Source organism: Chanodichthys erythropterus, chromosome 3, assembly GCF_024489055.1.
Source record: "Chanodichthys erythropterus isolate Z2021 chromosome 3, ASM2448905v1, whole genome shotgun sequence".
NCBI classification, from domain to species: Eukaryota; Metazoa; Chordata; class Actinopteri; order Cypriniformes; family Xenocyprididae; genus Chanodichthys; species Chanodichthys erythropterus.
Genome location: NC_090223.1, coordinates 32,532,453 through 32,558,442, shown reverse-complemented (window position 1 = coordinate 32,558,442; position 25,990 = coordinate 32,532,453). Strand labels below are relative to the sequence as shown.

General features: G+C 46.7%; 2 protein-coding genes across 2 annotated transcripts in view; both read left to right on the top strand.

Moving 5' to 3' along the window:
• clec16a (C-type lectin domain containing 16A) overlaps nucleotides 1–18,044 on the top strand; it is a 98,369-nt gene extending 80,325 nt beyond the window's left edge. Inside the window, exon 23 of the mRNA XM_067381865.1 lies at nucleotides 17,916–18,044. Within this exon, the coding sequence (XP_067237966.1) occupies nucleotides 17,916–18,001 (86 nt within the window). The 3' untranslated portion in view covers nucleotides 18,002–18,044. The remainder of the gene's footprint in view (nucleotides 1–17,915) is intronic.
• Nucleotides 17,958–25,636, top strand: pigq (phosphatidylinositol glycan anchor biosynthesis, class Q). Its single transcript, XM_067381867.1, has 10 exons — nucleotides 17,958–18,655; nucleotides 18,744–18,875; nucleotides 20,125–20,245; nucleotides 20,629–20,755; nucleotides 20,840–20,993; nucleotides 22,570–22,681; nucleotides 22,762–22,842; nucleotides 24,211–24,325; nucleotides 24,506–24,567; nucleotides 24,818–25,636. The coding sequence occupies exons 1-10, from the start codon at nucleotides 17,958–17,960 to the stop codon at nucleotides 24,968–24,970; spliced, it is 1,755 nt and encodes a 584-aa protein (XP_067237968.1). The 3' UTR covers nucleotides 24,971–25,636.
• The last annotated feature ends 354 nt before the right edge of the window (nucleotides 25,637–25,990 follow it).

The following is a 25,990-nucleotide window of genomic DNA, read 5'->3' as shown; positions in this document are numbered from 1 at the left end:
TACTTTTTTCTTTAAAATGGCAGAACTTACTATTGCAATGGACAGATGTGTAACTAACATAGAAAACAACAGCATTAAGCATAATTATATGCCTTTTTTATTTTTATTTTTATGATACATCAGTTCATGCAATATTCTCATACTGTGCACATAAAAAAGGAGATTGATTTGTTGTGGATTATGCATGTCTTATGCATTTGTTCTTGTGATGTGACACTGTGTCAGATGACATATCAGTTGAGATCCTCTGTAAAGCATTGGCGATAAATGAAACTCACTTTAAGCCTGTAAATCCACAGCTGCGGACCAGGCAAACATTTTTCCATAAGTTTCAATTCATACAAATAGAGATAGACTGAAAAGACACTCAGATGTGGTAAATACTGCACAAGTGCACAGCAAATCATCTGCTTTTTAAACATCATTGCATTTGTCTCCAGATTATGTTTAATTGTTTTCCATGCAGTTTTTGTGGGAGTCAAAAATGCACATGAGATTATTCATTCAAGTCGTCATGGCCCAGTAAAAGGGACTTACATGTGACTTGCAAGCCCATTTAACAAGAAGAATGACATCATCCTACTTCAAAATACTTAGCTACTAAATACTTGGTAATTTATTAAAATGAACTGTCCTGCCCGTGATTCGTTTGAATGATATCATTGTGAAACTGAAATTCCAGTCATGCAAATTCGAGGGTGTATTTTCTTTTCAATGACTTGTTTGCTTTGGAGTAGAATTACTGGTTATACTTTCGTTTCTCTTCTATTTCTCAGAAAGACATATATTTACAGTACGAGGACCACTAGCGGACAATAGCGCACTTGCACTTCCAGATACAAGGAAGAGGATCTAAACAAACAGGCGTATGTTAATTATCAGGGCTTTTCCTTGAAACAACCTCCTTATCAGACGGAGGAACATGCTAGGCACAATTTTATTCCGTGACAAAAGTGCCGCATCATCTGAGTTTATGCTATCTCCAGATGTATCTGCAGATATTTACAGTATGATAGGCCTACATTTTGACTCATAATGCACAACAATGCAGAACTCCACGTCCAATCTGTCTGAGGACTGCATTGAGGATGCACACCACCAGAAATCAAATGCATAGGCTATTTGCGCATATCCAAAAAGCCAAACGCTTTGTGTAATGCTTAATAATATCCGAATGAATCACCAGATCAAATTCACTGTACAGTAGAAATCTGCAAGATGCTTGCATCATACAGACCGTTGACACAATTGCATACATGAAAATGATACTTACCTAGTTCCTTTATGGTTGAAAAGCTGTGTTTGTTATTCAAATATTTCTTTCTGGTTCATCTTGCGGCATTATATTCCAGTGCTTTACGGGAAAATGAAAGTGAAAGCTAGTGTACCGCTTTCCCACATAACACAATTCCTATAGATGGCGCTGTTTCTCCTAAACTGAAATCGCAGGAGTCGTCTTTTACTGGGCCTGGACCTTTGGACCTTGTTTAATTAAAAAAAACGGGGAATAGGCTACTTCTTTAAATAGCCTTGAACTACTGTCCTCTCTGAAACGTAGAGAAACCACATGTTAGGATGCTGTAAAGATGATCTGAAACTCACTTTCACATCTTTATCTCGTAGGCTTCTTATGAATTATATCTGTCATCGTACCGTCTCGGAAAGTACATTATCACAAAATCAGTGCTGTCGTAATTAAGAAATCAGACAGAAAATAAGCTGGTCACTTTCATTTTGAACTTTTTTTAAAGTCACGTGGTCTAAACCATACCTACACAGAGCCTAGTGTGGTTTCCTTGAATAGTAGCCAATGTTTAGAAACGCTTCTTCCCTTACGTTTTTGTGAAACCATTTTTTATCATGACCTCAATAATATGCTCTGCACACGATTGCATTCAGACTAAACTTGATGTTTGATTTTCCTCTGATGAAAAACATTGCACCTAACTTTACAACTTACAATGCGACTTTTGAAATTAAGAGTATACAACATAAAATCCAGCTAAACTGTCTAAATACTACTACTACTACTATTATTAATAATAATAATAAACTTGTTCCGTGTAATGTGGATGCATAATGGCCTGGAGAATTCATGAAAAATCCCTTGCCATAAAATGTGAAAATGATATCATTCTTATCACGCCAGATCTTTACATGAAAACACAATCTTTACTGTAAGTGCTGTTCACTAACAAAGATGCGTGTAAATAGGGCAGAGGTGTAGGCTACTGTTACATGAGGAGCCAGACAGGGAGTCTATAGACTATAGCGTATAAACGATGGCACCTGTCCAAACTAGCCTATCTCCCTGCTGAAAAAACAGCATATGCTGGTAAGGTAGGTTTTGAAGCTGGTATGCTGGTTTGAGCTGGTCAGCTTACGACCAGTTTAGGACCAGCATGGACCAGCTAAACCAGCATACCAGCTTCAAAACCTAAAGGATTAGATCACTTTCAAATAAAATTTTCCTGATAATTTACTCACCCCCCATGTCATCCAAGATGTCCATGTCTTTCTTTCTTCAGTCGAAAAGAAATGAAGGTTTTTGATCAAAACATTCCAGGATTATTCTCCTTATAGTGGACTTCAATGGCCTCCAAACGGTTGAAGGTCAAAATTACAGTTTCAGTGCAGCTTCAAAGGGCTTTAAACGATACCAGACGAGGAATAAGGGTCTTATCTAGAGAAACCATCGGTTATTTTCTAAAAAAAAAAAACAACTGCATATGCTTTATAAACACAAATTAAGCCAAATTAAGCCAAATTAAGCCAAATTAGCCTTGCTTCCGCTTTCCGCATTCTTCAAAAAGCTTATGCTGTATGTTTTACGCCTTCCCTATTCAACTTACGAAAAAAAAAAAAAAAAAAACTGCCGCTGAAAGCGGAAGCACGTGCAAGATGATCATTTGTGTTTATAAAGCATATACAGTTGTATTTTTTTCGAAAATGACCGATTGTTTCTCTAGATAAGACCCTTATTCCTCGTCTGGTATCGTTTAAAGCCCTTTGAAGCTGCACTGAAACTGTCATTTTGACCTTCAACTGTTTGGGGTCTATTGAAATCCACTATAAGGAGAAAAATCCTGGAATCAAAAACCTTAATTTCAGTCAGGACCACTTAAGTCAAAAAAATTACAAGAGACAAAATTTAGTCCTTTTTTTATTGCCATATTTGCTAAAGTTGAGCTCCATGAAAGCCAAGACCGGGAACAGCAGCAGCTTCTGGGGACAACCTCCCATTTTTTAACTGGGAGAGCAGCAGAAAATCCCCCTATTGAGAACAGAGCATGCATCAATGACAACAGAATGACACTGATTAAGTTATACACAAGATTGAGGAGCTGGGGAGGAGGTGGGTTGCAAGCAGCATGCAGTGGAAGCAGCGTTTAAGTAATGCGCCTTATTTTAGAGTTGCCAATGGAGTCCATAGAAATTGGATCAGCTGATATGGTTGGAATTTGAGAATCAGCTGATAGTGGAGCTTGACTACAAGGCCTGCCTGAACTAACGCTGACGATTCATTTCTTTTCCACTGACGAAAGAAAGACATGGACATCTCGGATGACATGAGGCTGAGTAAATTATCAGGAAAAGTTTATTTAAAAGTGGACTAATCCTTTAACCAGCGGTCACCATAAGACATGTTCCTGGATCAACATTGTGACGAGCAGGGCGGGCGAGAGCCGTGAGGGAACGGCGCGAGGCCGGTGACGCGAGTGATAATGAGCGTCACCTGCGAGGCGTGCCGGCCTCGAGTCTCTCACGGAGGAGCTCCGGAGGCATAAAAGGAGGAGCGACTACAATGAAAGACGAGAGAGGACCAGGCCTGGACTTTATTTTATGTTTTATTATGTTTGTGTGGCCGGCAGACGTCCGCGAGGGTCTGCCGGCATTACTTTCGTTCCCTTTCGATACTTCACTCGTACTGCGTATGGGGAAAGGTCTCCCTTTTTCCCCGCTGCTGAAGCCTTTTTCAATAACGCAGTGTAACTGCACCGTCATTGGTTCACTCATAGACAAGTTGTTGAACCAATGGCGGCGCGGCATAGCTGCGCGGCCTATGGCGACAAAGCGCGCGAATATTCCCGCCGAAATGGGCGGGGTATAGGGCTATATAAGCAGGCGTTTCGCCATAGGATTTCAGTGTTTTCTCCTTCAGCGACGACATCTACTTCTCTTCGCTGATCTCCGCCTGAAGCCGAAGAAGCTCGCCGCCTTCTGCTCTCGCCGCCGTCTGAAGAGGCTCCCGCAGCGGACTCGCCTGGACTCGCCGGTGGAAGAAAGCGCCGGCGCCCTCGCGGACTGCAGCTTCTAGCGCCGTCGCCGAGCCGCCGCCTCCCGCTTCCCGCTTCCGGCCGCTTCCTGTGCGTCCCCTGCCGCCATCCGGCGCGCCGCCTGAGAGCTTCATCCGCGGCTTAAACGCCGCTCTAAAAGAGCGATTTCCAGCGGTTTTCACCGCTTTAAGAGCTTCCGCGGCCCTCGCCGCTCTAAAAGAGCCACCCAATTGCCGTTTTCACGGCAGCGGCGTCTCACGATGCCCCGCCACTCATGTGGTACTTGCAGGGCCCCCTGCACGACGACGATGGACACAGCGAGTGTGTCGCTTGCCTGGGCAAGCCCCACGCAGACGGCGCGCTCGCTGGAGACTCATGCCCGCACTGCGAGTGTATGAGTCTCGCTTCCCTGCGCTCGCGGGTCGCCTTCTTCACTGAGGGCGATCTCGCCGCTCGCGCCCTCCCGTCTCCTTCCTCCCGCGGTCCGGCGAGGAAAAGACAGCGGGGTAGAGCGACTCAGCGCCAGGAGTTGAGCGAGCTCACGCCGGCCCAGCCCCCGCGTGCCTCGCCCTCTCCTCCCAGGGAACTCTCTCCAGTTCTGTTCTCTCGCCCTGAGCAGCGTCCCTCCGCAGAAGCGAGTGACCTCGTCTCATTCGGGGGAACAGACGACGAACAAGACGACTCCATGTCTCTTGCGGCTTCCGAAGCGGAAGGATGGGCTGGCGAGCCGGAAGACCCCGCTCCACCGCCTCCCTTGGAACCCATCGAGCATGGCCAGGGCATGGATGCCGAGCTCTTCCGCATCCTGTCTAGAGCCGTTGAAGAGCTGGACCTCGAGTGGGCCCCTCCAGAGGAGCCGTCTCGCAGCCGCCTGGACGAATGGTTTCTGCCAGGCCGCCGCCAAGCACCTCGCCAGCGTTCAGCGCCCTTCTTTCCTGAGGTCCACGAAGAGCTGACGAAGTCGTGGCGCGCTCCTTACTCTGCCCGCCTCCACACTACGCACCGCTCCGCCCTCACCGCCGTCGACGGCGCCGAGGAGAAGGGATACGAGCGCTTGCCACCCCTAGATGAAGCGGTGGCTGCTCACCTCTGTCCTCCCGCGGCTGTGGGTTGGAAGACGAAGAGGGCCCTTCCTTCCAAGCCCTGTCGGACCACCTCTACTCTGGCTGGACGGGCTTACACCTCGGCGGGCCAAGCTGCCTCTGCGCTCCACACCATGGCCATATTTCAAGCATTCCAGGCCAAACTCCTCCGCTCTCTGGATGAGTCTGGAATCGACGCGCCAGCCTTCAAAGATCTCCGCAGCGCCACGGATCTTGCCCTGCGAGCTACGAAGGCTACGGCCCAGGCCATCGGTCGTTCCATGGCCAGCCTGGTCGTGTTGGAGCGCCACCTGTGGCTCAACCTAACGGAGATCAAAGACCTAGACAAGACGGCCTTCTTAGACGCCCCGGTCTCGCCTTCTGGTCTCTTCGGGCCTGCAGTGGATGGCTTCACTGAGCGCTTTACTGCCGCGCAGAAATCGTCTCAGGCTATGAGGCATTTCTTGCCTAAGCGCTCCAGCTCCGCTTCTGCGTCTAGCCGCCCCAGGACTGCGCCGGCTCAGCAGAACAAACCAGCCCCACCTGCAACACAGGCAGCGCCGCCCCAGGAGCATCGCCAGCGCTCGCGCCCTGCGAAGCGCCCTCCCTTCCCGAGGCGCCAGGGACCCCGGCCCAGGATTGTGCTGGACCCGGTGCCTCCGAAGTCGTCCTGATTCGTCGGACAGGAAGAGGATGGGGGACCGTCCCGTTACGACCGGACCACCCCAAAAGCTCCCACGGGTAATTTCCCCTCCGCCTCGTTTATTTCCGGGCGTGGGAAACATACTCCAGGTGACAGCTGGGCCCACACCTGTTGCGCCCACTCCAAACGCCGTTTTCACGGCGGACAAATTTTTACCTCATCACAAAAAGAGCAAATTTCCTCTTCCACCCCTCGCGGTGTACGACCCTCTCAACGGCGGTCTGTCACCCAACATTATTCAACCCCTAGCCACTCGGGCCGAGGCCTGGCAGGCCATCCCCGATGTGTCAGAATGGGTCATGGGGATCGTAAACCAGGGCTACTCGCTCCAGTTTGCACGACGGCCCCCCCGCTTCGCCGGGGTGCTTCAAACATCGGTCAATCCGGACGACGCTCATGTCCTCCGGGCTGAAGTCATGTCGTTGCTGGAAAAAGGAGCTGTGGAAATGGTTCCTCCGTCAGAGAGCGAGACAGGCTTTTACAGCCGCTACTTTCTGGTCCCCAAAAAGGATGGCGGTCTCAGACCCATCCTAGACCTCAGGCTTTTGAATCACTCCCTCATGAGACGGAAGTTCAAAATGCTGACGCTGAAGCAGATCCTCGCGCACATTTGCCCCGAGGACTGGTTCTGCTCGCTGGACCTGAAGGATGCGTATTTTCACATCCAGATAGCCCCCGTCACAGACGATTCTTGAGATTCGCATACGAAGGGGTGGCATACCAATATACGGTCCTGCCCTTCGGGCTGTCTCTGGCTCCCCGCACTTTCACCAAGTGCATGGACGCGGCGCTTTCCCCTCTGAGACAGATGGGAATCCGGGTTCTGAATTACCTCGACGACTGGCTCATCTTAGCCCGTTCGCGAGACGAGCTGGAACGCCACAGATCCGTGCTCCTCAGCCATCTACAATGCCTGGGTCTCAGGGTCAACTTAGCCAAGAGCTCGCTATGCCCCACTCAACGAATTTCGTTTCTGGGAGCAGTTTTCGACTCGGTCCGTATGACGGCAGTAGTCTCGCCAGAGCGCGCCCTGGCAATTCAGCAGCTCACGGCATCTGTCACGAACAAAGCCTATCTCCCTCTGAAGTTTTTCCAGAGGCTGCTAGGGCTGATGGCTTCCGCCTCCCCGGTGCTGCAGCTAGGCCTTCTTCGGATGCGGCCTCTTCAGTACTGGTTGAAGTTCCGGGTTCCTCCCAGCGCATGGCGGCACGGCCGCCTATGTCTCAAGGTCAATCGGGCCTGTCTTCTAGCCCTGAAACCTTGGATGGATCCAGTATGGTTCCAACGCGGAGTCCCCTTACAGGCGGTCTCACGGAGGACGGTGCTCTCAACAGACGCCTCCAACTTGGGCTGGGGCGCTGTGTGCGAGGGCAGACCGGCCTTCGGCTCGTGGAGCCACGAGGAAAGCCATCTACACATCAACTGTCTAGAGATGCTAGCAGTGATGAAAGCCCTTCAGTTCTTTCAGGCTTACTTGACGGGACGTCATGTTCTAGTTCGGTCAGACAGTATGACGGTGGTGTCATACCTGAACCACCAAGGCGGTCTTTCGTCCAGCCGCTTATGCGCTCTGGCGAAACGACTGCTGGAATGGGCTCTTCCGAGGCTTCAGTCGCTCAGAGCGACTCATGTTCCTGGCAGGAACAATCTGGGTGCGGACATGTTGTCACGGAGCAACATCCCCTCCGACGAGTGGATGCTCCACCCCCAAGTGGTCCTCACGATCTGGGAGTTCTTCGGGAAGGCAGAGGTAGACCTCTTCGCCTCAGAAGACAACTCTCATTGCCCAACATTTTTCTCGAAGGAAGTAGATGCTCTGGCCCACACATGGCCCAGCACGCTCCTTTATGCTTTCCCTCCGATCGCACTGATCCCCCAGGTCATCAGGCGTATCAGAGAAGACCAGCACAGAGTCCTTCTGGTGGCCCCGCTCTGGAGGAACCAGGTTTGGTCCTCAGAGCTATTCAGGCTCTCTCTAAGAGCCCCGTGGCCGATTCCCCTGAGACGGGACCTCCTCTCTCAGGCAAACAGAACAATCTGGCACCCACAGCCGCAGCTCTGGGCTCTGCACCTCTGGTCCCTCGATGGGAGCCGACTAGCCTCCCCGAGGACGTCCTAAATACCATTTCTCAGGCTAGAGCCCCATCTACGAGGCGCCTCTACGACCAGAAGTGGTCAGTCTTTGTTGATTGGTGTTCAACACGCAACATAGACCCTGTGGAGAGTGACGTATCTTCCATACTGTCTTTCCTCCAAGAACGCTTGGAAATGGGGCGCTCCCCTTCCACGCTTAAGGTTTACGTAGCAGCCATTGCAGCGTTCCACGCTCCTATTGCTGGCCAATCGGTGGGACGAAACGGGCTCGTGATCCGTTTTTTGAGAGGTGCTAGGCGTTTGAATCCTCCTCGCCCTCTCACTATTCCCTCCTGGGACCTCTCGTTGGTCCTCAGGGCCTTGAAAGGAGCCCCATTTGAACCAATGGGTTCAGCCGACCTCAGGCCCCTAACACTAAAAACCGCTCTGCTACTAGCACTAGCATCGGTAAAGCGTGTTGGCGATTTGCAGGCCCTCTCTGTGAACCCTGCATGCCTCGAATTCGGGCCTGGTGACTCTAAGGTCGTTCTGAAACCTAGGCATGGCTACGTCCCTAAAGTGCTCTCAACTCCGTTTAGAGCTCAGGTCATCTCGCTCTCTGCTCTTCCTCCCTCGGCGGACGAACCAGAGCTGCAGCTACTCTGCCCAGTCAGGGCATTGAGGACCTACATAGACCGATCACAGTCTTTCAGACTGTCGGATCAGCTCTTTGTTTGTTTTGGCGGCCGCACCAAAGGGTCTCCGGTCTCGAAACAACGCATTTCCCGTTGGATAGTGGATGCTATTAACCTGTGCTACTCCTCACTGGGCACTAATTGCCCCATAGGAGTCAGGGCCCACTCCACTAGAGGAATGGCTTCCTCGTGGGCTTGGTCCAACGGAGTTTCCATCCAAGACATCTGTGAGGCGGCCGGCTGGTCTTCGCCGTCCACCTTTGTCAGGTTCTATCACCTCGATGTCCCGACCTTACAAGCTCGGGTCCTGTCGGTGTGATTAGCGGCTTCCAACAGGTCCCGCTTCACGCCACCATAGGAAGTATCTTCCTTCAGTGTAACCATGGGTTCGGTTAGGCTTTGCCTCCGCTTGTCCTTTTTGCCCCCCTCTGGGTGGCCAAATGCAAGCTATATCGTTCCCAGCCGTGGCACGGCGTGGTTGAATTCGTTCCCCATACGCAGTACGAGTGAAGTATCGAAAGGGAACGTACTCGGTTACTAACGTAACCTCGGTTCCCTGAGATACGGAACGAGTACTGCGTCACTTGCCGTGCCACGAGGCTGCGGCTCAGGGTCGTCGCTTCAGTCGATTGACACTGAAATCCTATGGCGAAACGCCTGCTTATATAGCCCTATACCCCGCCCATTTCGGCGGGAATATTCGCGCGCTTTGTCGCCATAGGCCGCGCAGCTATGCCGCGCCGCCATTGGTTCAACAACTTGTCTATGAGTGAACCAATGACGGTGCAGTTACACTGCGTTATTGAAAAAGGCTTCAGCAGCGGGGAAAAAGGGAGACCTTTCCCCATACGCAGTACTCGTTCCGTATCTCAGGGAACCGAGGTTACGTTAGTAACCGAGTACGTTTTGTTTGTTTATTTTATATTAAAGTTTTGTTGAATGTTCGCCGGTTCCCGCCTCCTTCTTCCCACATCTACTAACCTCGTTACAAACATATTTTGTTGATCCTGGAACAACATTCCTATCTGAAAATTTAGTCCTAACCTTTTCCCAACCCCTAAACCTAACCCTACCCATAACTTATACCTAAAATCAGAGGGAAATGATAGTTGAATAACACTGTTGTGGAAGCACCTAACCCAAGTTGTAAGCCTAAACTTGACATAAATGGTAAACGTGTCCCTCAAATCTGATTGGTTGATTGGATTGTTGTTCCAGGATCAACAAAGATGTTGATCCAGGAACATGATGTACTTGTTGAAATCACGTTCACAGGGCTGGCTCCTGATTATGTAACAGTAGCCCACACCTGTGCCCTGTGGAAGTCAATGGGAACCGAAAATGTTTGGTTACCAACATTTTTCAGTATGTCATCTTTTATGTTCTGTAGAAGAAAGAAATGCATACCAGTTTCGAACAAGATGATTTTTGGACTTTCCCTTTAAAAAGCTGTTTTACTGGCTAATGTTAGGCCTATTTGTTTTGACAGTACATGACTTATTTTATACAAGAATGTCTAAACGGTTGAGACATATTTCGGCTATCTGTATAATTAAACCAATTAATGATTAATAATATAATTAGCCTATGTTTTGTCTTAAAGTTTTGTGTGTGTGTGACTGTATTGAATTTCCTTTAATTGCAGTCCAGTAAACTCTTACTGTTATCCCCATTTAAAATCCAGTTCAACATCCTGAATATTCTGACTCAATATTTCATGCCTTCATATTCTGGGAAACATATGCAACTCTAGCGCCATCTTCTGGGAGCCACACTGTGTTTATCTATCAGTTACATACCATTTCAGTTCATTTAGAAAAGTGAAATAATGTTGCAAATAATGTTTAGTGACGGATGTTGGACTCGGGCTATGAAGCACAGTTGCTTGAAGTCTTTTCTCATTTGTCAAGGATCATGAAACATATTGGTGCAAATGTTACTATATAAAATAAAAAATGTTTTGCTTTTGAATAACAACCGTACTAATACTTAAAAAAAAAAAAAATCATTTGTAAAATGTAGGCTACTTTTAATAAAACCTTTATCGAGAGCATTTGTTCATTTTTGCTTCAGTTCCCTCCTAAAATTCAAGTCTTATCATGTTTGAAGCTTATCAGGAAAGAAAAGCTGGTTCTTTAGAGGGCCCCATATTGTCTTGAATGTTAAGTTCCCTTTCGATACTTCACTCGTACTGCGTATGGGAAAGGTCTCCCTTTTTCCCCGCTGCTGAAGCCTTTTTCAATAACGCAGTGTAACTGCACCGTCATTGGTTCACTCATAGACAAGTTGTTGAACCAATGGCGGCGCGGCATAGCTGCGCGGCCTATGGCGACAAAGCGCGCGAATATTCCCGCCGAAATGGGCGGGGTATAGGGCTATATAAGCAGGCGTTTCGCCATAGGATTTCAGTGTTTTCTCCTTCAGCGACGACATCTACTTCTCTTCGCTGATCTCCGCCTGAAGCCGAAGAAGCTCGCCGCCTTCTGCTCTCGCCGCCGTCTGAAGAGGCTCCCGCAGCGGACTCGCCTGGACTCGCCGGTGGAAGAAAGCGCCGGCGCCCTCGCGGACTGCAGCTTCTAGCGCCGTCGCCGAGCCGCCGCCTCCCGCTTCCCGCTTCCGGCCGCTTCCTGTGCGTCCCCTGCCGCCATCCGGCGCGCCGCCTGAGAGCTTCATCCGCGGCTTAAACGCCGCTCTAAAAGAGCGATTTCCAGCGGTTTTCACCGCTTTAAGAGCTTCCGCGGCCCTCGCCGCTCTAAAAGAGCCACCCAATTGCCGTTTTCACGGCAGCGGCGTCTCACGATGCCCCGCCACTCATGTGGTACTTGCAGGGCCCCCCTGCACGACGACGATGGACACAGCGAGTGTGTCGCTTGCCTGGGCAAGCCCCACGCAGACGGCGCGCTCGCTGGAGACTCATGCCCGCACTGCGAGTGTAGTGAGTCTCGCTTCCCTGCGCTCGCGGGTCGCCTTCTTCACTGAGGGCGATCTCGCCGCTCGCGCCCTCCCGTCTCCTTCCTCCCGCGGTCCGGCGAGGAAAAGACAGCGGGGTAGAGCGACTCAGCGCCAGGAGTTGAGCGAGCTCACGCCGGCCCAGCCCCCGCGTGCCTCGCCCTCTCCTCCCAGGGAACTCTCTCCAGTTCTGTTCTCTCGCCCTGAGCAGCGTCCCTCCGCAGAAGCGAGTGACCTCGTCTCATTCGGGGGAACAGACGACGAACAAGACGACTCCATGTCTCTTGCGGCTTCCGAAGCGGAAGGATGGGCTGGCGAGCCGGAAGACCCCGCTCCACCGCCTCCCTTGGAACCCATCGAGCATGGCCAGGGCATGGATGCCGAGCTCTTCCGCATCCTGTCTAGAGCCGTTGAAGAGCTGGACCTCGAGTGGGCCCCTCCAGAGGAGCCGTCTCGCAGCCGCCTGGACGAATGGTTTCTGCCAGGCCGCCGCCAAGCACCTCGCCAGCGTTCAGCGCCCTTCTTTCCTGAGGTCCACGAAGAGCTGACGAAGTCGTGGCGCGCTCCTTACTCTGCCCGCCTCCACACTACGCACCGCTCCGCCCTCACCGCCGTCGACGGCGCCGAGGAGAAGGGATACGAGCGCTTGCCACCCCTAGATGAAGCGGTGGCTGCTCACCTCTGTCCTCCCGCGGCTGTGGGTTGGAAGACGAAGAGGGCCCTTCCTTCCAAGCCCTGTCGGACCACCTCTACTCTGGCTGGACGGGCTTACACCTCGGCGGGCCAAGCTGCCTCTGCGCTCCACACCATGGCCATATTTCAAGCATTCCAGGCCAAACTCCTCCGCTCTCTGGATGAGTCTGGAATCGACGCGCCAGCCTTCAAAGATCTCCGCAGCGCCACGGATCTTGCCCTGCGAGCTACGAAGGCTACGGCCCAGGCCATCGGTCGTTCCATGGCCAGCCTGGTCGTGTTGGAGCGCCACCTGTGGCTCAACCTAACGGAGATCAAAGACCTAGACAAGACGGCCTTCTTAGACGCCCCGGTCTCGCCTTCTGGTCTCTTCGGGCCTGCAGTGGATGGCTTCACTGAGCGCTTTACTGCCGCGCAGAAATCGTCTCAGGCTATGAGGCATTTCTTGCCTAAGCGCTCCAGCTCCGCTTCTGCGTCTAGCCGCCCCAGGACTGCGCCGGCTCAGCAGAACAAACCAGCCCCACCTGCAACACAGGCAGCGCCGCCCCAGGAGCATCGCCAGCGCTCGCGCCCTGCGAAGCGCCCTCCCTTCCCGAGGCGCCAGGGACCCCGGCCCAGGATTGTGCTGGACCCGGTGCCTCCGAAGTCGTCCTGATTCGTCGGACAGGAAGAGGATGGGGGACCGTCCCGTTACGACCGGACCACCCCAAAAGCTCCCACGGGTAATTTCCCCTCCGCCTCGTTTATTTCCGGGCGTGGGAAACATACTCCAAGTGACAGCTGGGCCCACACCTGTTGCGCCCACTCCAAACGCCGTTTTCACGGCGGACAAATTTTTACCTCATCACAAAAAGAGCAAATTTCCTCTTCCACCCCTCGCGGTGTACGACCCTCTCAACGGCGGTCTGTCACCCAACATTATTCAACCCCTAGCCACTCGGGCCGAGGCCTGGCAGGCCATCCCCGATGTGTCAGAATGGGTCATGGGGATCGTAAACCAGGGCTACTCGCTCCAGTTTGCACGACGGCCCCCCGCTTCGCCGGGGTGCTTCAAACATCGGTCAATCCGGACGACGCTCATGTCCTCCGGGCCGAAGTCATGTCGTTGCTGGAAAAAGGAGCTGTGGAAATGGTTCCTCCGTCAGAGAGCGAGACAGGCTTTTACAGCCGCTACTTTCTGGTCCCCAAAAAGGATGGCGGTCTCAGACCCATCCTAGACCTCAGGCTTTTGAATCACTCCCTCATGAGACGGAAGTTCAAAATGCTGACGCTGAAGCAGATCCTCGCGCACATTTGCCCCGAGGACTGGTTCTGCTCGCTGGACCTGAAGGATGCGTATTTTCACATCCAGATAGCCCCCCGTCACAGACGATTCTTGAGATTCGCATACGAAGGGGTGGCATACCAATATACGGTCCTGCCCTTCGGGCTGTCTCTGGCTCCCCGCACTTTCACCAAGTGCATGGACGCGGCGCTTTCCCCTCTGAGACAGATGGGAATCCGGGTTCTGAATTACCTCGACGACTGGCTCATCTTAGCCCGTTCGCGAGACGAGCTGGAACGCCACAGATCCGTGCTCCTCAGCCATCTACAATGCCTGGGTCTCAGGGTCAACTTAGCCAAGAGCTCGCTATGCCCCACTCAACGAATTTCGTTTCTGGGAGCAGTTTTCGACTCGGTCCGTATGACGGCAGTAGTCTCGCCAGAGCGCGCCCTGGCAATTCAGCAGCTCACGGCATCTGTCACGAACAAAGCCTATCTCCCTCTGAAGTTTTTCCAGAGGCTGCTAGGGCTGATGGCTTCCGCCTCCCCGGTGCTGCAGCTAGGCCTTCTTCGGATGCGGCCTCTTCAGTACTGGTTGAAGTTCCGGGTTCCTCCCAGCGCATGGCGGCACGGCCGCCTATGTCTCAAGGTCAATCGGGCCTGTCTTCTAGCCCTGAAACCTTGGATGGATCCAGTATGGTTCCAACGCGGAGTCCCCTTACAGGCGGTCTCACGGAGGACGGTGCTCTCAACAGACGCCTCCAACTTGGGCTGGGGCGCTGTGTGCGAGGGCAGACCGGCCTTCGGCTCGTGGAGCCACGAGGAAAGCCATCTACACATCAACTGTCTAGAGATGCTAGCAGTGATGAAAGCCCTTCAGTTCTTTCAGGCTTACTTGACGGGACGTCATGTTCTAGTTCGGTCAGACAGTATGACGGTGGTGTCATACCTGAACCACCAAGGCGGTCTTTCGTCCAGCCGCTTATGCGCTCTGGCGAAACGACTGCTGGAATGGGCTCTTCCGAGGCTTCAGTCGCTCAGAGCGACTCATGTTCCTGGCAGGAACAATCTGGGTGCGGACATGTTGTCACGGAGCAACATCCCCTCCGACGAGTGGATGCTCCACCCCCAAGTGGTCCTCACGATCTGGGAGTTCTTCGGGAAGGCAGAGGTAGACCTCTTCGCCTCAGAAGACAACTCTCATTGCCCAACATTTTTCTCGAAGGAAGTAGATGCTCTGGCCCACACATGGCCCAGCACGCTCCTTTATGCTTTCCCTCCGATCGCACTGATCCCCCAGGTCATCAGGCGTATCAGAGAAGACCAGCACAGAGTCCTTCTGGTGGCCCCGCTCTGGAGGAACCAGGTTTGGTCCTCAGAGCTATTCAGGCTCTCTCTAAGAGCCCCGTGGCCGATTCCCCTGAGACGGGACCTCCTCTCTCAGGCAAACAGAACAATCTGGCACCCACAGCCGCAGCTCTGGGCTCTGCACCTCTGGTCCCTCGATGGGAGCCGACTAGCCTCCCCGAGGACGTCCTAAATACCATTTCTCAGGCTAGAGCCCCATCTACGAGGCGCCTCTACGACCAGAAGTGGTCAGTCTTTGTTGATTGGTGTTCAACACGCAACATAGACCCTGTGGAGAGTGACGTATCTTCCATACTGTCTTTCCTCCAAGAGCGCTTGGAAATGGGGCGCTCCCCTTCCACGCTTAAGGTTTACGTAGCAGCCATTGCAGCGTTCCACGCTCCTATTGCTGGCCAATCGGTGGGACGAAACGGGCTCGTGATCCGTTTTTTGAGAGGTGCTAGGCGTTTGAATCCTCCTCGCCCTCTCACTATTCCCTCCTGGGACCTCTCGTTGGTCCTCAGGGCCTTGAAAGGAGCCCCATTTGAACCAATGGGTTCAGCCGACCTCAGGCCCCTAACACTAAAAACCGCTCTGCTACTAGCACTAGCATCGGTAAAGCGTGTTGGCGATTTGCAGGCCCTCTCTGTGAACCCTGCATGCCTCGAATTCGGGCCTGGTGACTCTAAGGTCGTTCTGAAACCTAGGCATGGCTACGTCCCTAAAGTGCTCTCAACTCCGTTTAGAGCTCAGGTCATCTCGCTCTCTGCTCTTCCTCCCTCGGCGGACGAACCAGAGCTGCAGCTACTCTGCCCAGTCAGGGCATTGAGGACCTACATAGACCGATCACAGTCTTTCAGACTGTCGGATCAGCTCTTTGTTTGTTTTGGCGGCCGCACCAAAGGGTCTCCGGTCTCGAAACAACGCATTTCCCGTTGGATAGTGGATGCTATTAACCTGTGCTACTCCTCACTGGGCACTAATTGCCCCATAGGAGTCAGGGCCCACTCCACTAGAGGAATGGCTTCCTCGTGGGCTTGGTCCAACGGAGTTTCCATCCAAGACATCTGTGAGGCGGCCGGCTGGTCTTCGCCGTCCACCTTTGTCAGGTTCTATCACCTCGATGTCCCGACCTTACAAGCTCGGGTCCTGTCGGTGTGATTAGCGGCTTCCAACAGGTCCCGCTTCACGCCACCATAGGAAGTATCTTCCTTCAGTGTAACCATGGGTTCGGTTAGGCTTTGCCTCCGCTTGTCCTTTTTGCCCCCCTCTGGGTGGCCAAATGCAAGCTATATCGTTCCCAGCCGTGGCACGGCGTGGTTGAATTCGTTCCCCATACGCAGTACGAGTGAAGTATCGAAAGGGAACGTGCTCGGTTACTAACGTAACCTCGGTTCCCTGAGATACGGAACGAGTACTGCGTCACTTGCCGTGCCACGAGGCTGCGGCTCAGGGTCGTCGCTTCAGTCGATTGACACTGAAATCCTATGGCGAAACGCCTGCTTATATAGCCCTATACCCCGCCCATTTCGGCGGGAATATTCGCGCGCTTTGTCGCCATAGGCCGCGCAGCTATGCCGCGCCGCCATTGGTTCAACAACTTGTCTATGAGTGAACCAATGACGGTGCAGTTACACTGCGTTATTGAAAAAGGCTTCAGCAGCGGGGAAAAAGGGAGACCTTTCCCATACGCAGTACTCGTTCCGTATCTCAGGGAACCGAGGTTACGTTAGTAACCGAGTACGATAGCTAACGTTTCCTTTAGGTTACGATTCCCATCCCATTCAGACACATTCACCGGTCGACAGTTCATGTAAGTAGACGCTTTTAAGCAATGTAAATATATAATGGCAATCCGAAGTGCTTAAAATAATCTTAACATATGCATTAAAAACTATATATATAACTATATATAATAATATACAATGGGTAATCAACAGGTTTGGAGAAAAAAGATCACACTAAAATGCAACGATTATTATTATGTTTATTAACTAAACCTTTACAACAGTTTGCTTACTCTCTCGACATTTGTGCTATTACATTTAAATGTGATTATTTGTATTAAATTAAGTGTTCGGTAAATTATCAATATATTGCGGAGAACATGAGAGATACGTTGGAAACCTGCAATGGTAAAATAAAGTCAAACTCTACTCGAACCATTTGGGTCGGAACTGAAATTGTGCCTTGAGTTCACTCGGCGGGATTTTAATGACGGACTATCAACAATACGTACGGTTTAATTGGTTTACTCCTGTGGAAAACTGGTTTTCAGTTAGTTTAACAAGATCATTGACTGGACTGTTATCTCTGATACTGTTTTTCTATGATTTTGCATAAACTTCTTTTTTTTATTTGAGAGCATGCCAGCGTTGGTTAACGCACATAGTAGAGTTAATTTGCTCGTTGTCGGTAATAACATAGAAGCAACTTCTCAGAAGTCCTCGCCCTTCAAAATCCACAAGGTAACTTTTTGACGTTGTCTCTGCATGTCTCTGCATTTGGTCATGGTAAAATTGCAAATTGAATCGATATCAGTTTTGCCCCGGAGCGTGTGGTTTCCATAGAAACGACCCGAGTGTTCAATGTATTTGAAGGGCACGAGTACAAAACTGTCCTCGCCCAATCTGTGGATGCTGTTATGCGAACAACACGCTTATTTTTGACTTGACAACTCAAAACTGTGCATTATAAGTACTAATATATATATATATATATATATATATATATATATATATATATATATATATATATATATATATGCATGATAAAATAATTCATATTATATGCTTGCTTCCAGTCTTTTAATTGTACCTTTTTGCCCAAACAGGAGTGCGTCTTTCTCTGTTGTTGGACTTTATAGCACTCCACCATGGTGCTGAAGATCTTCTTTCCCCAATGCTGCAATACTGCTGACAGCGGCCTGCTGGTTGGGCACTGGATACCAGGTCACAATTCTGCTGTGGTACTGGCCGTCATTCACTACCCGTTCATACCGGGTCAGGTGAAGAAGTACTTGAGTCAGATGCAGAGCCAGTCTGAAGTGGATCTCACCGTCCTGGGTTCCTGGAGTATGCCCAAAGAAGGTAAAGAAGGAATGGACAGCTTCCTAAAAGACCTGAGTACCATCTTTCCACAGAAATGTTGGCTGCAGTTGAGTCGTGAAATTGGCAAAAGAGGCTTTACCTGCCAGGTGGTCCAAAACAATGGGAAACTTGTACAGGACCGGGAGCAGAAGAACGGTGATGACAGCGGCGAGGAAGATAAGATCATCTTCGTTCATTACGACCAGAGGAAGGTAATGCTGTCCCAGCTTCATCCGGTACAGGAGGTCAGCCAGAAGTCTGACACTGAGCCTTCAGAGCTGCGCTTGGTCTTCCAAACAGTGGCTCAAAGTCAGCCTCTCTTTTTCCTGGACAAATATGACGACGGGCCTCTCAAGCTCACGCACTGGCAGTCTGAAGGCAGAGAGGCTAGTATTATAGCAGAGCTTCTAAAACAAGCATCTGTTCCCGTCTGCATCTTCCTAACGTGGTTGCTGTCTCTGTGGCACTGGTTCTGCAGCTTCAGGTGAGTTAATGTGTCTCAGCTTGAACCTGTTGTCAATACTGAAGACTGATGGAGAACATTGAAATTCAAATCTTTTGGTATTTTACAGGATTTTACATTTTCGGCCAGTGCTGTTCATCTCAAGCAAGCTGTCCACCTGTGTTCAGTCAGGGTACAGAGCAGTTCATTTCAAGACTGTTTTCTCCCCCCAAAGAGCTGCTACACACATGGATTTTATGAGGTACAGTACTCTGGTCAATGACATATAAGAGCGCCACTGATGGCAAAAAAATAAAAATCTTTTAAAACTGTAGTTTAAAGGGTTAGTTTGCCCAAAAATAAAAATTCTGCCATCATTTACTCACCTTCATGTTGTTTTAAACCTGTAAGACTTTCATTCATCTTTTTGATGAAATCTGAGAGATTTCTGTCCCTTCATTGACTGCTTTTGCAACGACCGCTTTGAAACTTCAAAAAGTTCATAAAGGGATTGTAAAACTAATACATATGATGAACAGTTTGAATTTAGGCTTTTATTCACATATAAACATTCATCAACTCACACATCAGATATGATAAACGGAAGATCAAGCATGTTTCCTTGTCATGTGCAAGAACCAATTAGGTTCGTTCTCATGTGTTACGCAGCACATTTGAGAGGTTTGTTCTTGCGAGTCAAGCAGGATTGGTTGAGCTTCTGTTTATGTTCGTTAAACATTGTTTATATGTGAGTAAAAGCCTTTTGAAGTGTCAAAGTGGTAGTCACGTAGATGTCTATGGAGGGACAGAAATCGCTCTGATTTCATTAAAAAGATCTTCATTTGTGTTTAGAGGACTTGCGGGTTTGGAACAAGATGAGGGTGAGGTAATGACGACAGATTTTTAATTTTTGGGTGAACTACACTTTAAAATGTGCTTAGAAAGTTCTGAGACTTTCTTTTCTCTTTGTTGGTTCCATATGGTTTTGAAAAATGCCAATTTCAAGTTTCAGTTTAATTACTTTTTTGTTCTGTAACCATGAAGTTAAAAGTTTCCTTGAATACGTGTGAGTGTACACCTCCCAGCTTCCCAGGTTTTAAATATATTTTTGACGATAAATGTAATTTGTATTCAATTATAATGAATTACATACATTTTTGGAGAGTCATAGCTCGACATTTTACTAACCTTGCATTGTCAAAAAAAGGTCAGAAAGGTCTTAATGATCTTGACAAACAGTCCTGAAGAAGGTTTATAAGTTTTGTTAGAAAAAATTATAAAAATTTGCCAATCTACAGTACATTCATTCTTGTAATGACTCTTTTATTTCTTGATTATGGTATAAGGAGAGTTTACATTTACATTTTATTATGCACAAAAAAAGATTTAGAATTTAGAAATTAAAAAATGCTAATTTCAAAAATAAGTGCCATGTTATCATGTTACGCTATTATTGTTATATTATTCAATAAAACATATTCTCACATCTTTCTTTTTTCACTCCTCTGCAGAAAAGCAAACATTTTTGTGTCCTTTCTTGTGGACATAGCCCTTGGTTTGCTGCTTGTTTCGTGGCTTTATAGGGAGAATCGTATCAGCAAATTAGCGGATACTCTGGTACCCGTGGCAGATGTAAGTATGACACGTATTAAGTTAAGTAAAAAAAAAAAAAAAAAGTAAGATATTTAATGTTAATGTTTTTGAAGGATGCCTCACATGACTTAATGAAAATAGAGTACAAATTGTGAAATATTACAAGAATTTAAATTAATTGTTTTCTATTTCAGTATACTTTAAAATGCAATTTATTCCTGAGATCAAAGCTGAATATTTTTTTTAACATCATTACTCCAGTCTTCAGTGTCACATGATCCTTCAAAAATCATTCTAATTTGCTACTCAAGAAATATTTATTATCCATGTTGAAAACAGTTGTGCTGCTTAATATTTTTGTGGATTCTCTAATGAATATAAATTTCAGACAAACAGCATATATATATTCTATAATCTTGCAGCGTGTGGCTAAAGAGCTCCAGGAGCTGTTAGAATGGCTGATGGGAGCTCCTGCTGGACTGAAGATGAACAGAGCTCTCGACCAGGTGCTGGGGAGATTCTTTCTCTACCACATCCATCTGTGGATCAGTAAGTACATCCTCAGTTGAGGTGTTCTCATGGTGTTTCAGGCTTATACAGAAGCTCATGTATGTCTTGTGATTGTGTCAGCAGGTTACATCCACCTGATGTCTCCTTTCATTGAGAGGATCCTGTGGTATGTTGGACTCTCAGCCTGCTTGGGATTGACCTTTGCTCTTTCCATACTGTCCGACATTGTGGCCCTCCTGACTTTTCACATCTACTGTTTTTATGTGTATGGGGCAAGGTGAGGTTCAATTCTGTAGTTCTGTATGTAGTTTTCTAACTTCCTTTCATGTTCTTGCACTTTCAGTGTTTTCCAGTAGAGGGCAATGTCAACCTTTCAACTTTTATAATTACATTGTGCCACTTAAAAGATTAGTTCACCCAAATGAAAATAATGTCATTAATTACTCACCCTCATGTTGTTCCACACCCGTAAGACCTTCGTTCATCTTCAGAACACAAATTAAGATATTTTTGATGAAATCCAATGACTCAGTGAGGAATCCATTGCCAGAAATGTTACTGTACCTCTCAAGATCCATAAAGGTACTAAAGACATATTTGAAACAGTTCATGTGACTTCAGTGGTTCAATATTAATATTATAAAGCAACAAGAATACTTTTTGTGTGCCAAAAAAACAAAATAACTACTTTTCATCAATATCTATATGAGCCGATTTCAAAATACTGCTTCATGAAGCTTCTGAGCTTTATGAATCTTTTGTTTCGAATTAGTGACACGATCTCTTATCAAATCACATGACTTTGGCGATTTGATTCGTAAAGCTCTGAAGCAGTGTTTTGAAATTGACCATCACAAGATATTGTTGAAAGTTGCTATTTTGTTTTTTTTGGTGCATCAAAAAATATTCTCGTCGCTTTATAATATTAAGATAGAACCACTGTACTCACATGAACTGATTTAAATATGTTTTTAGCACCTTTATGGATCTTGAGAGAGGAAATGTCATTGCTGGCAATGAAGGCCTCACTGAGCCATCAAAAATATCTTAATTTGTGTTCTGAAGATGAACGAAGGTCTTACGGGTGTGGAACGACATGAGGGTGACTCATTAATGACATTATTTTCATTTTTGGGTGAACTAACCCTTTAAAGGGACCACTAAGGTTTTCATTCCTTTACGTTGTTGGAATAAAAGTGAATTTTATGTTCTACGCAACAAAGAATTTTATACTGGTCTTTAAGGCAGGAACACACCAAGCTGACGCAAACGAACTATTGGTGACGAAAGCAGACTGTGATGTTGGCTCACGTTGGCAGCGTCTGGGTCCAAAGTTGGCCTGACACACCAAACCGACGCTCGACAGCCGATGGCCAAGTTGCACGTCCGTTCTGCGCCTGCGCAAGATGAAATGTTTTTCCGTACCCACAGGTGGCAGTCGCATGAACGACCAATCAGAATGATCGGATGGCCTGACAAGCTCCAACGCCAATTCAACATGTGGAATTGGCTGAAAAAAAAGCCGACGAGGACCAATTTCAGCCGACGGTGTGGAACACACTGAGAAAACTTAGTCGGCCGACGAACAAAAACTGCCCGACAGCCAACAGTCGGCTTGGTGTGTTCCTGCCTTTAGGGATGATATTCAAGACAGAATTTTGGGTGTACTGTCTCTTTAAGGTTGTATCTCAGATCTCTCTGGTCAGTTACTTTCCATCTATATAAACAGTCTGGAGGATTTTATTTTCATATTACCCTTGAGACAACATTCTAAGACCTTTTCTGGGAATTTCTAGGGCAGTTTTCTGAGAATTACAACACAGGTTCTTGTACTTTTTTATCTCTCTTGTCAGACTGTACTGTCTGAAGATCTATGGTCTCTCCTCCCTGTGGCGGCTCTTCAGGGGGAAGAAATGGAATGTACTGAGGCAGAGGGTTGACTCGTGCTCATACGACCTGGACCAGGTACATCTCCTCTTGCACAATTTTTATATCCCTCATTCATGTACTAGCTATTCAACACAGTCTGATCTGTTTGTTTACAGTTGTTCATTGGCACTTTGCTCTTTACGATTCTGCTGTTTCTGCTTCCCACCACTGCCCTGTATTACCTGGTCTTTACCCTGGTGAGTCACTCTGACATGAGTTTAAACTTCATCCTTATTCCAGCCCCATTGGAGCATCTGATGCAGTTCTCTGCTATTTTAATATTTTTAAAGTCTGTAGCTCTTGATCATGTTGTTTTTTTTTTTTTTTTGCCTGTACACTACTTTTAAAAAGTTTGGGGTCAGTAAGATTGTGTGTCTGTGTGTGTTTATTTTTTATAAAGAAGTCTCTCATACTCACCAAGGCTGCATTTATTTGATCAAAATAACTGTTTATTATTTTAATATATTTTGAAATGTATTTTACTCCTATGATGGCAAAGCTGGATTTTCAGCATCATTACGCTAGTCTTCAGTGTCACATGATCCTTCAGAATTCATTCTGAAGAAACATTCCTTGTTATTAACATGTGTGTTACTTAATCTTTCTGTGGAAACCATAATACATTTTGTTTTTCAGGATTTTTTGGTGACTAGTTAAAAATATTTGTTACAATGTAAGTCTTTACTGTCACTTGATCAATTTAATGCATCCTTGGTCAGTAACAGTATTTATTTCTCTTTTGAACAGCAGTGTACGTAACAGGTTTTTACTTGTTTTGAATATAGTTCTAATACTGATTTATGGTTCATGACTGTGTTGTAGTGCTTGATACTCTACTAATACATAATACATCAAAGACAATTTTTTTTTTTTTTTTCAATCATCAAAACAATAAGTGTAATACAGCTTTGAATTGTTGTTGTTTTTCAGTACATCAGAATGGGTTCTGTTTAATTTGTTTGTTTGTTTGTTTTTCTGAGCAAAATATTAATGTTAATTAATATTAATTAATAATTAAATATCATATATTTTTACCATGATTTACAGAAGACACCCACTAAAATGTCATTCAGTATAACAATCTTGTCAGGGATATTTACAACAAAAAATCTAGGTATGCCATATTAAAGACTAATTACTTTTACCCTGAATGCTAATTACTTGTAATTTTACATTTTTAAACTTTTCCACTATCCTAGGTTTAGAATTTGTTTTACTCATTTAAAATGAAATAAATTTATTATGCTCACTTATTCTTTTATATATTTTAATACGTACAGGTTAGAATAAGTATATTGTTTCAATTTTTACATAAATATAAGTGTTACACTGAATGACAACGCAACATTATTTCACCTACATTTTGACATTTTATTCTCCCAAAACTTATTTGAAACTTTGAAAGTAGACGTTTTACTTGCATTTAATGTGCTTTATATGTATTCATGTATGTTTATATGAAATTCAATTTTAGATGTAAAATGTCTCTAATATGAGTAATAAATTATAAATCTCATTGATGTTCAGATGAGTTGGTGTTGTTAACATGTATAAGTTGTTTCTAGCTGCGGCTGGTGGTGGTGTTATTTCAGGGAGTGATTCACCTCAGTGTCGACTTTATCAACTCCTTCCCGCTGTTCGCCATCGGCCTACGTATCTGCAGACCGTACAGACTGGCAGGTGAGCCATACTGCATTACACTGAAGAAACGAAAACTTTAGTTTAAGATTTGTCAAGTTTCTTTTCTTATGTAACAATTGATGATAAAGATGAAATTATGAATGTATTTTACTTGCAAATCATGTGTTTATATAACTGATCGGTTAGTAAAGGACCTTTTTGAATCTCTTTTGATTCTAGAGGGGGTTAAATTCAAGGTGCTTTGTGAGGAGCCAGGAACTCCTCTACACCTGATGATGGAGGTAGGTTGGTTATTGGTTAAACAGCATGTCATCCTGTAGTTTATTTATGCTTGGGTTTCACTTTGGGTTTGACCTGTTGATTTTGTGGGACGGGTAATTGAATAGCTCTGTTTGGCTTACTGTGCAGTTTGTTGTATAATTCATAATCAGTGCAAACACTGCTTTACTTGTCTCTGAGGTTTGATAATGAATCATGTTCTAGATGAGCAAACATTAATGAAAATTGTCTTTTTCTTTTCTCCATCCTCAGATAAACCCAATAAAGTGCAGTTCTGTACTGCAGTGTTACCGGACGCCCACCTATAGCTGTTACCCTAAAGATTCCTGGAGCGCATTGTGCAAGAAACTGTTTGTGGGAGAACTCATTTACCCCTGGAAGCAGAAGACTACCAAGACGGACTAACTTTATGGGATCATACAAGAGCCCCTAGAAGACAGAAACTAGACACGTGCACACTAGGAGAAGGTGCTGTGTTGGTCAGACTTCGCTGACATTCAATATAGTCTTAATTAGATTTTTAATGAAAATAATCCTACATTGTTGTTTTAAATCATAATCTTTCCTTTTCCAGACACTGATCAGAGTCTTTGATTGAAACTGTGATTGTTTTGTATTTATTCTTCTATGACTTTTGTATAACACTGAAGATGTGCCATTTAAAAATAATAATAATAATTGTAATTTTAATAATTAAAACTAGTCAATATATCAAACCATAATTTCAGCAGGATCATTTGAACTGGAAGTAAAACTTTTAATTCTTTTCAAGCTTTTTTGTTGTCTCTCGTGAGATAGAAAGGGAATGACGTGTAGAAATTTGTTAAGGTCATGTGTTCAAAGTTTTATGAGTCTAATCTAGCTGACTCATGTGAACTGTTTCTCAATGTTGAGTATAAATATAGATTTGTGTATTAAATTATTTGACCATGATCCATTTATGTCATGTCAGTGTTGCCAAATCAATGATGTATTGTAGCTATTATAATTATTTAATAAAAACTGATATGTATAAATTCAGATGATTATGATCATAATATACATTTGTGATGTTCATTTGTAAACCCCTAATTTACCTCAATAAAGTTTATGTAATCCTTTTATACATTACAGTATCTTTGTGCATCTTAAATCATTCTTACACAATTCATGTTTGCATTATAAACAATTGCTACCCATTTTCAGAAACATCCTAGTAAAACTGGTCTTGGGTCTTTTGTTTGGGATAGCAGCCTGTGAAGAATGTGCTCAGACTAGACTGAGAGCACAACACAACAATGACTGCTGTGGCAACTGACTACTCAATGACACATGAAAAACATGAGCTGGGGATTCACCTGCATGTTTGTGTTGAGGGAACAATACCTTTGTGTGTATCTGACACAAAGAGGAGTAGACAAAAATATCTGCATGGTATACCTGATA

Coding starts and splice junctions, on each gene's coding strand:
- pigq (XM_067381867.1), top strand. CDS start 17,958: ATGGTGCTGAAGATCTTCTTTCCCCAATGCTGCAATACTGCTGACAGC. Junction 22,682..22,761: donor GCTCATACGACCTGGACCAG/GTACATCTCCTC, acceptor GTTTGTTTACAG/TTGTTCATTGGCACTTTGCT. Junction 24,568..24,817: donor CTCTACACCTGATGATGGAG/GTAGGTTGGTTA, acceptor CTCCATCCTCAG/ATAAACCCAATAAAGTGCAG.